This window comes from Chelonus insularis, unplaced genomic scaffold, assembly GCF_013357705.1.
Source record: "Chelonus insularis isolate UGA/USDA-ARS -01 unplaced genomic scaffold, ASM1335770v1 contig_94_pilon, whole genome shotgun sequence".
Lineage (NCBI taxonomy): Eukaryota > Metazoa > Arthropoda > Insecta > Hymenoptera > Braconidae > Chelonus > Chelonus insularis.
Genome location: NW_023276783.1, coordinates 247,437 through 258,001, shown reverse-complemented (window position 1 = coordinate 258,001; position 10,565 = coordinate 247,437). Strand labels below are relative to the sequence as shown.

General features: G+C 31.0%; 4 protein-coding genes across 32 annotated transcripts in view; 2 read left to right on the top strand and 2 right to left on the bottom strand.

Annotated features, from left to right (window-relative positions):
* The first annotated feature begins 369 nt into the window (after positions 1–369).
* On the top strand, positions 370–1,936 carry Tango14 (transport and golgi organization 14). The gene is made up of 4 exons (XM_035093256.1): positions 370–827; positions 916–1,035; positions 1,106–1,352; positions 1,419–1,936. Exons 1-4 carry the CDS (start codon positions 530–532, stop codon positions 1,507–1,509), a joined length of 756 nt encoding a protein of 251 aa, XP_034949147.1. The 5' UTR covers positions 370–529; the 3' UTR covers positions 1,510–1,936.
* Positions 1,937–2,359: 423 nt separating this feature from the next.
* On the bottom strand, positions 2,360–6,523 carry LOC118072987 (arginine/serine-rich protein PNISR-like). 2 transcript variants are annotated; one of them, XM_035093239.1, is made up of 11 exons: positions 6,349–6,523; positions 6,107–6,200; positions 5,580–6,031; positions 5,152–5,505; positions 4,845–5,075; positions 4,675–4,777; positions 4,117–4,188; positions 3,770–3,861; positions 3,543–3,696; positions 2,798–3,468; positions 2,360–2,645 (listed from the first exon to the last, which is right to left on the bottom strand). In XM_035093239.1, exons 2-10 carry the CDS (start codon positions 6,198–6,200, stop codon positions 2,816–2,818), a joined length of 2,205 nt encoding a protein of 734 aa, XP_034949130.1. In that variant the 5' UTR covers positions 6,349–6,523; the 3' UTR covers positions 2,360–2,645; positions 2,798–2,815. The 2 variants fall into 2 exon arrangements, with proteins under 2 accessions (XP_034949130.1, XP_034949131.1); XM_035093240.1 differs by having other exon boundaries at positions 2,360–2,639.
* Positions 6,524–6,752: 229 nt separating this feature from the next.
* On the top strand, positions 6,753–10,024 carry LOC118072988 (uncharacterized). The gene is made up of 8 exons (XM_035093241.1): positions 6,753–7,044; positions 7,123–7,590; positions 7,761–7,983; positions 8,204–8,312; positions 8,390–8,511; positions 8,610–8,852; positions 8,948–9,276; positions 9,463–10,024. The coding sequence occupies exons 1-8, from the start codon at positions 6,853–6,855 to the stop codon at positions 9,478–9,480; spliced, it is 1,704 nt and encodes a 567-aa protein (XP_034949132.1). The 5' UTR covers positions 6,753–6,852; the 3' UTR covers positions 9,481–10,024.
* bent (projectin protein bent) overlaps positions 9,539–10,565 on the bottom strand; it is a 51,741-nt gene continuing 50,714 nt past the window's right edge. For all 28 annotated transcript variants that reach the window (XM_035093210.1, XM_035093211.1, XM_035093209.1 and 25 more), the window contains one exon: positions 9,539–10,499. In XM_035093210.1, coding sequence (XP_034949101.1) covers positions 10,297–10,499 — 203 coding nt within the window. In that variant the 3' untranslated portion in view covers positions 9,539–10,296. The remainder of the gene's footprint in view (positions 10,500–10,565) is intronic.

Sequence of the window (10,565 nt, the reverse complement as noted above, 5' to 3'; positions counted from 1 at the left end):
ATATAAGTTTTCAGAGCAGTTCTATTTGGATTTCAAAATATACCTATTATATGTAATTCTTCGATATTAATGATTGTAAAATCTTATTTTCAACATAATAAATTTTAAAAGAAATTCCTGATTGGTGTGGTGGCTTGCGCATGATTTATGCGCCGAGTAAACAAATATAACAATATTTTTTTGTCACAAATTTTCATTGCCACTAAATTATGATATTGTTATTATGATAATAAAAATGTTTATAAATTAACAATTAGATTTATCTACAAAGTCAATAATGGCGGTAGCATGCGTTAATATTGCGATAATTGAAATAATCAATAGTACATAACCTCAAAATACATCTGATACGAATAAAGAAGTTACTTCAGACTGTTGCGATGGCGGTGTCAGCGGCCTCGTGATATTCCACACCGGTGGAAACAGTTGGACTTTCAGATTAGTTAAAATATTAACTCTCTCACGAGTTCATTAATTCATGAAATTAATTTATTATGTTTGGAAAGATTAAAAATATCTACGTGGAAAAATGTCGTTATTCTTACGTGCTATTCTAGCTCTAATACATTTCTTGTATAGTGCTTATATCTTTATCAACACTCAATGGACTTATTTGCAACGTGAATTAGCTAATTTTATACATCCTAGAACTTTGAATTGTTTAGAAAATATTCTTGATGAGTGTGATATCAATAAAATTAAAAAATTACCTAGACATTTAGTAATTGTTGTGGGGATTGAGGATGTTTCTTTCAGTGACCTCGCCAGAATCATTGTTTGGAGCATCGCACTTGGCATTCCATGTATTAGCTTTTATGATAAAAATGGTAAATTTATTACAACTATATTATTGTTATAATTATTCTTTGTTTTAATTTATGAAAGATATACTGATTGTTGTCTGTTTTCTGTCAGGTATCATTAAGCAGAACTCCAGCATTTTGAAGAAAGAATTTGAGAAACTGAAATTAAATTTTCCATCACGGATTATTTGGATGACGAAATCTGACCAAAAAATTACTAATGATACTAACGGTAATTAATTATAATCAGTTATAGAAAAATTAACAATTGATATCTCATGATTAAAGTGCTAAATTTCTAGGTTTTAAGTGTACAAGGGTTAACTTTTTATCTTATGAAGATGGAAAGCCACAGATAATCAATTTAACGAAAGAAATTTGTCAACAAGTTAAGTCAGGATTACTTAAGACTGATGACATTAATCAAGACTTTATAGATGAAAAATTAAAAATCGATCATTTTCCTGATCCTGATATTGCTATTGTAACTGGCAGCAAGTTCTCTACCTTTGGTTTACTTCCTTGGCATATTAGATTAACTGAATTTTTGTAAGTAACTATTTTATCTTTTTCTATTATTTATTCAGAGTGATATGATAATATTATTTTTTGTAGTCACATACCAACACATCACAATGTATTACCTAAGGATTTCCTTAATGTCTTACAATTGTTTTCACGGTGTCAACAACGATTTGGCAGATAAACTCATTCAAAATTTCCTTTCTTCATTTAGTTTAGAATATGCATGAAGTTTCTAATCAATGAGAAATGGATTGAATTATTTTTCAGCTAAGGTGCATATGTGAATTTTTGTAAATAATAAATCTATTAAATAACTGCTAATTTATAATACCAAAAATAACAAACAGAACAAATAATCCAAGATTTTTCTTCCATGAAATATATATCAAAGGAAATATATTTTTGACTCTACAAAGATTTCTCAGAATATCTTTAAGTTTATCGCGAAAGAAAATGAATGAAACTTAAAACTTAAACGTTATGTCAATACTCCTGGAAATCCTTCTAAAACCTGACCTAAAATATTTGTACAGTGGAACATTGATTTTTCATTTATAGTGCATAATTATAATTACATCTCGCGAAGAGTAAATGACATTTTCATAAAATAATCGAGTTTTTATTGATTAAATTTTATTTTTAAATTTGTTTTGATTAATTTAAAAAATGGTAAAATTTAATCATGAGGATTTAAATTTATTTCAAAACCAATAATTTAAATACAATTGATTGTTAGTCATAATAATTATTGTTGTGGGATGGAAAATGAGAGAAAATCCTAAAGATTAATGAAAGACACTGACTATTTTTAAATATTATTTTCTTTATCAACAATGTATATTTGCTCTTCATAATTGATTATAAAAATTTTTTTGTAAATATTCAATTCTATTAAAAACATGAATTGGAATCATATCAGTTAGTAGGTGTCCATCATTTTTCTTATATTGCATTGTAAAACATATGATTTGTAATAACAAATAAAACTTGTCTCTAAATCAAGTTTAATTTCAAGCAAAAAAATCATGAAGTTTGTTATATTTGAATGAAATATATTTCTTTCTTAAAATGAAAGAAAAGACTAAATATATTTATCATTAGAGTTCATTATATGTACATGAATAATAATAACACCTCATTCAGACTTCTCACTCATTTTTTTCGGCATACTTAAGTTTATATTCAATTTTAAAATTTGAAACATTCACACTTGGCTATGAATAATCTTTATCGTTTTTATAAAAAAAAAAAAAACAAAAAAGACAACATAACTCTACCTAATAGTACATCGCCTTTTGTCCCTCCATTGGCCTGTATCTGCAACAGAATAATCATTCTTAAAATTCTTTAAAAATCGAAGGATGTACTCTCTAATTATAATCAATAATCTCTAAAAGAGTGTACATCCTAATAATCAACCTGCCCATGCTTGTTTCCCGCATTTTATAATAGAAAATAAATAATACCACCTTTTGCCGAGAGTTGATTCAATCCCTGTATCGATGTGCCGACTTCTTACCATCTCGATGAGTTCGTGATTTTGATCTAGATCTCCTGGACCGTTCCTTGGACTTGGATCTGCTTCTACGTTTTGAAGAAGAATGCCCATACGACCTGGAACGTCTTCGTTCCCTTGAGTATGACCGTGATGATCGTTTTCTATTTCTTGATCGCGATCGTGATCTTTTACGATCCCTAGATCTCCTAGAATGTGAACGAGAACGTCTTCTAGATCTTGAACGAGTGCTAGACCTACTATGTCTTTTTCTATCTCTGCTTCTCTTTTTCCCAGACTTTCTAGACGAAGATCTAGACCGATAACTCTTGCGTCTCGATCTTTTATCTCTTGATCGGCTATCAGATCTAGATTTTCTGGTCCGTGATCTACTTCTGCTTCTGGATTTCTTTCGTTTACGTTTCTTAGTTGCTCTGCTGGAGTCAGAAGACTCGAAATCACTAGAAGCTGATGTAGTGGACCCATTTGAACTAGACTCTGTATCGATAGATCTAGAAGGTGAACTTTGATTTGTTCGCGGGTTTTCTATTGTTTGATTTTGATGTTTCGGAGTATGACCACCACTACTTGGTGCCTCTGATGCTTCTCTTTCATTATTCATTTCTTTTCCATCAATAATAGAACCTAATCAATACGGTGGAATAGTTATTATGATAAATATTTCAAGTTCAAATTATTTAAGTCCAATGAAAACGTACCGGGAGTTTTAGAATTATCATTACCCGAATGAGTTTCATACTTTCCACTATTGTATTCATCCTCACGAAGTTCATTCTCTTCTTCCTCAGCTAAACGAGCTTCTATTTCTTCTTCAGTCTTCTTGAATGCAGCTTGGCGTCTTCGCAATGTCTCCTAGAATTTATATTAAACTTGTAATACTGAGTTATATTACATAACATTGTTTATATATTATTAAAAATATTACCTTCAATTCTAGATCACTATCATTTTCATCCGTTTGTTGTGATTCCTGTTCCTCCTCTGATTCACTGTTGCTATCGCCATAGATGCCCAGACCTGCATAATATAAAAATTAATTAATTTTTATTCAATATTTTATGCTAAACTCGATGTCCTTCAGCTTCTATTTTTCCTTCTCTCTTTCACTCTTTCTTTCTCTCTCGTTCTAAACTATGTAGGGATGGTAGACGAGCAAGTGCATTATAATCTTTGCTACAATCAACCGTTCCTACGATGATTTTACAGGTAAGGGTCCTCGTGGATTTTTTTTTGCTGACTTGTCATAATTTAAGTAGTAAATGAATTACTTACCCAACGTCCGAGTGATCTGAGCAAGAGGGGCCGTGTTGGTGAAGGATGCGACGGGGGGCTCTCCTGCAGGGGCTTTACAATACACACGGATTTAGTGGTAAATATTGTTCAATGATTCTTCTATTTTAAAAAATTATTTCTTTGTTGAATTTCTTCTTCAAAGCCTGTTTTTTATCCTTATATATTGGCTAATAATAAATAATGATAAATTTTTGTTTATCAAAGTAAAGAAAAAAGTAATGAGAGAAAATTACGAGAAAATATGTTCAAAAACGATTATGAAATTAAACAGCCAGAAAAATATTTCAAATCCTGCGTGGACGGTCGTGAATCTGAAGACGTAGAGAGAAGCTGAAAGAATTTAATGAATAAACATCGATATAAGGATAGAATTGAGGCTATAAAAAACCTCGTTTAATATAATCCTCCGTACTAAATACAATATCGACGGCTCCACCATCGATTGATCCTTTTTTTTTCGTGTCACTAGTAAAATGAAAAAATGCAAGAAAAAATTGTCCGTAATAATGGATTTTATTCGGTTGACTTTGGTGGTACCTTTAGCACGATAGCGATTCCAAACCTCCCTGCAAACACTTGCTATTTCTTCATTAGTAACTTCTAATAGAATCTCTGTTAGAGAACGACGAACTTTTAGCATCTAAAAAAAGATAAAATTAAAATATTATCATTACCTTTATTTTTATTATTTTGTTAAAATTACATACAACATCCTGAAGAACTTCTTCTCGAGTCCTTTTAATACTAGTTCCAGTAATGGATCCAGAAGTGATAGAACTTTCATTACTTTGTATCCGTGAATCAGATGAATCAGCATCTCTGAATCGCGATTTTCTTGGCTTTACAATAATTTCCGGACTATTTTCTGGATTCAATCGATCATTTTCTTGCTCTTTGTCTTCATAATCAGCTTCTGCATCTTTTTCCGAGTCAGAGTCCTATTTAAGTGAAATAATTATACTGTACACTTTATTTTTAAATAATGTGAGTTATTAATAGCAGATATAGAATTACAAATTTGCTTTTTGCCGGATCAAGCACTGCACGTGCTTCATCTTCAGCAAGTTTTCTAGCTTCGAGTTCTTGCTTTCTCAACATCTCTTGTCTTTCTCTTTCAACAGCTTTATGTTTCTCACGTTCCATCTTTTCTAAACCTTCTCGGATCCACGCAGGCAGCTGTCGTCTTTTAGCAGCATCAATCACCATGTTTGTGTCATCTTCAGGTGTTTTTTCTTTTTCATCTCTTGGCCTCAAAGGTTCATTCCTCATGTGTGGCATACGCGGGCTATGTCTCATGCCTTTAATAAATGGTGAAGTTGTTGGAGATGCAATTGCAGCTGTTGGGTCACTACTCCAATATCCAGGGACCTTTAAACACAATAACATATTACAATTATAGAACTATATACTTAAAGATTGGAATAATAATTCAATATGCTTACTTGATTAAAAGTTGCAGCATTAGAAGTAATAGAGTTATAAGTATAAGGAGCTGTAGGCGGTGGGACATTAAATCCAGGTCTAGCAGAAATGTTTGGTGCTGGTGGAACGACTGGCATCGTAGAAACCGCAGGAACACTAGGTACACCCATTGGCTTACCATCTGGGCCCATAGTAACTCCAGGAGGTGGAACACCACTCCACTCCCAGACTCCACCACCCGGTGCTGATGTATTCCACTGTCCCCACTGACTCCATTGAGACCAATTGTCATTTCCACTAATATTAGGAGCTGGTGGTGCTGGTGGAACATCATCATCCTTGGTGTCCATGTCCATTGGAGCTTCTCCACCACCATCTCTTGTATCATTTGATAATGAGGGCGGTGGTGGAGCTGGTGGGACAACTGTCTCCTTCATTTTGATCCATTGCTGCGCTAAAGCAGCCCAATCAACTAAAAGTCCAAAATTTATATTATTGTTATCGTCTTTTGTTTTTGAGATAAATCTTAATTTCAATTATTTTTTACCTTGATCGTTGCTCATATTTTGGTACATGGACGGATTTAACGCCCATTGAGTTGGATAATCTTTATCATCAAACATTTCTCTATTCATCTTCATCTAAAACAGTAACAATTAATTTCGCCTTTGTTTATTAGAAAAAAAAAGTAGAAAAGAGCAAAGAAAAGAGTGAAAGTGTAAAAAATTGAGCGTTCAACCGGTCGACTAGACAAGTTTAACGAAAAATAACTGAAAGATTAATATGTACTTAGAATATGTCTTAGAAATAATCTTGTTTTCTATTTTCAAGATAAAACTGTTGAAATAATTCCATTTATTCACTTTAAAAATTAACCAAATGTTCTTTTTTATACATTTAATCTGACTGAAAACTCATTCACTATCTTGACAAAAAGCACAAAAAAGCAACTGATCGATCAATTGTAAAAACATTGACCGGAAGTTAGAACAGATAATCACTCTGTCGATAATATTTTCAACACCGATGATAAGTGACTGTAGAAATTGGCTTTATCAACTTTCAACCATGCAGATATTCTTCAATATTCAAATTTTTTATTTCAATAAGCTGATAAGAATGATATATATATCTATATAAAACTTATCTTACATTCATTACCTATAGCGTTTTTATAATTCAAGGTTGTTAGATTTCAATGTGTGCAAAAGCGTTGGGTTGCAACAGGTCAGTTGTCAAAGTGTTGTCAGTTATTGTGCGTTGAGTAGTAACAACGTTGATAGAGGCAATATAATGATGGAACATTATGATAGAAAGATGGGTACACAAGTGACACTAATACTCGGAAATCATCGTGTAAATGCAAAAAAAGAAAAATTACGACAAAACAGTTTATATTTCACAGCATTGTTTTCTGAAAACTTCAGTGATCATTATTTAACAGAATATCCAATCAATTACGACATATCCATCATCACCCTCCAGGTATGCAATTGTGTCAAGTGGATCGTTATTTTTTTTTTTTAGATGTTAAATAAAGATTATTTTTAACATTGCTTTCAGGATTACATTAACTGGGTGGAAAATACTGATCCTAAGGATGATACAAATATTTGTATTAAAGTCCAACCATGTTTAGAAAAATTTGTAAATGATGATTCAGGGTTATTAGATCTTTTAAATCTAAGTATTGTTTTTATGAGTGACAAACTGACAAAGCATTTAACACATATTATTACATTATATTGGCTTCGACCAGAGAAATTATTAGACATATGGATACTAGCTCAGAATCTAGGATTGGATGTATTAAGAGACGTTGTTTACGAAGCTTGTCTAGATAGGTTTAATGATTTACCACTGGAAGGAATAATGGGATTATCATTGGAGAATTTAGTTAAACTTATTGGAAACGTAAATGTCAACAGTGCTGAGACTCGCCTTAAATTCATAGCTCAAGAGTCAATTGAGAAAATTCGTGATTCATCGGACTATGATCCATCTAATCATCTTTTTAGAATTCTCATGAAGGTATCACCATACAACTGGGTGTCAAAGTCAACCTGGTAGCAATTCCTTCCCGTGATATCATCAATCCTTTTTGGTATTACAAGTCCTAATGTAGTGTTAATCTCATGTTAATTATTCCATTGTTTTTAAATGAATACTATGAATATTCTCATTGTTTTGTTATTTTTAAGATTGCAGATAATCCAGTGGTTGTATGCCATTCAATGTCAAAGAATACAAAACCAAAGCATGTACAATGTGTAGCAGCACTGAAATATGATAATATCAGAGGAAAAATACCTTGTGTTTATTGGTTCCGGGAAAAGGTGTTTACGGAACTTGTTGATCTGACAAGTATTGTAGATATATTAGACAATGGCAAAGAAGTATTTGGTAGACAAATTATAGGCAGAGGTATTTTGTTAAATAATTAAAATAAGTCGAAAGGTTAAACAGATCAATAATATTAAAAGATAAACAATTAATCCAATTAATTGATAATTTATTCTTTTATTGTGAACTTTATTTAATTAATTATTGGTATGTTTACCTTATTCAAGAGATAGCATGTTCAATACAAATAAATTAAAATAGAGAATAAATAATAAATTAAATACTTATGTACATTTTTTAGGATTCAGTATTTATGTGATTGGTGGAGAACAAGGAATTGGTAGTGGTCGATTTATTAAAACAATTTGGCGTTATTGCCTACTTTCTAGCACATGGTTTCCAGTTGCAGAGTAAATTTATTTATCAATAAAACTTTCAATTAATTAAATAATGAATTATGGTTACTAAATAATATCACATTTTTTAGATTACCTCGACCTCGAAGACACATGGCTGTAGCATTTATTAAAAACAATCTTTTCCTAATTGGAGGTGTTGGTAGTCATCGAGTAAAACTTTCCTCTGTAGACGTTTTAAATATTCATACAAGTATGATAAAAAATTATTTACTCTGTTTTATGTGATTCAATTAATTGTGTTTTTTTAATAATCAGACTTATACAAAAACAACAATTCTTGTTTTTTAGAATTATGGACAAGGATAAGAGATATACCTGAAATGTTTACCGAAGTACCTGCATCATGTGTGATAAATGACAAATTAGTGTACCATAAAACAAATTTTTATGTTTACGACCTTAAGGCCCATAGATGGGATACTATTGAAATGAGCAATCATCAATCAAGTGCTACTGTTAGATATCATGTTGATTCCTTGATTGCAAGGAACGATAGTGAATGCTGTAGTGATGATAATATTTATATTGGAGGTATGTGTATTCCAAAAATTAATAATAAATAAAAAATAATAGATGTATGCAATGTAATTATGAAATTAACTAAATTTTGTTTTACTATTACACAGTTGTCGAAAGTGATACAATGTCAAAAACTTCTCTATCAAGATTTCACTTAGGTCGAAATTTAAATAAACAAATTCAACCCATTCATTCATGGTCTAACAAATATTATCGACAAATATTTGATGGATCTACTCTTATTAGTTTTTCTTATAAATACGGTAGAGTAACCGTTGAAAGAGGAATAGTTAAAAATATCAATACTTACACTCATATAGGAACTCATGCTCAATCCGTTGAAAATATGCATGATTCCGGCTTTGAAAACCGCCTTGGTTGTTTCAACATTATTGATCCTGCTCTTTTACACAAGCAGATTTCTTTTGAAGACGAGGTAAAGTTGATTTTTAAATTTACAACTTGTTACAGTGAAAATTAAAAATAGACTAGATCTATCTTTCTTACACTATTAATAAATATTTTCAATTTTATCGATTTTTCTTTTATAAATTTTTTAACTATAAGTTACGAAATGTTGAAAACTTATTAAACCGAATAATATAATCCTTATATGTTTCAGGAAGCAATTGATGTTTAATCAATAAAGGATTTTATATTGATTAAGAAGAAGAAGAAAGAAAATTTTCATACTTTTGTCATGTTAAATCATAAATTTTTATTAATTGTACGTGTTGTAACGGAAGCAGTCTTAAAATAAAATTAACACAACAGTTTGTATGGGTATACATTGGAATAAAAATTGATTCGTGACACCAATTCAACTCGAGATAATTGTGGTAATGGGAGAGAGATTGAAATATATTCCAGATCTAATTAGTACAGACGAATATTTTTCTTATTAATTTGAGGATGCTGACGTCCATACTATTGTCACTGGAAACCACAAAAAATCTCAACTCGCATTGATGTCACGATCAATCATGTTTTTCATATTCGTGCATTCTTACGATTCGCGCACAAATTGGCGTAAGTTGAAATTAGCGTGCAAAATGAATCTGCTATCCGATTAATGCAAAATGACAAGCACACAGAAAGAAAACAATGTTTGGTAATAATAATAATAATAGTAATAATAATATCATTAATAGTAAGAATAATAGTAATAAATAAATAAATAAAAATGATTCTCTTAATATTTTATACATGAAGTTTTTATCTAATGATAACGCACATTTGTCGCGCATTTTTCATTCGTACTTGCGCACATTCGTTTCCATTTTCGTATTAGTAATTTTCTTGTTTAAATAATTTAATATAACAGAAAACGAGTGGTACTACAATAATTAGCGCTCCACGAAATAATTGAGTGTAAAAGACATTTCTTATTACATCAAAAAAATTTGTTCTTATATATTTGTGAATTTTAATGAGCCGATAATATAATGCCGATAGCTCATTGATCATTTGGACCAATAACATTCAACGCGAATGCAGATATTGATTCACCCTTTTTACCGATCGCTCTTGCTGAGTACTGCCCAATATCACCCGTTGTACAAGATTTGACACGTATTTCGAAGGATTTGTCACCGTCTGAGCTGAAGACATATCGGCTACTTGATTCATCAATTGGTTTACCGTCTTTCAGCCATGTCACTACATAAAAATAAATATTTAATATGTAATAAACATTGTTTTTTATATTCATAGATTAATTATACT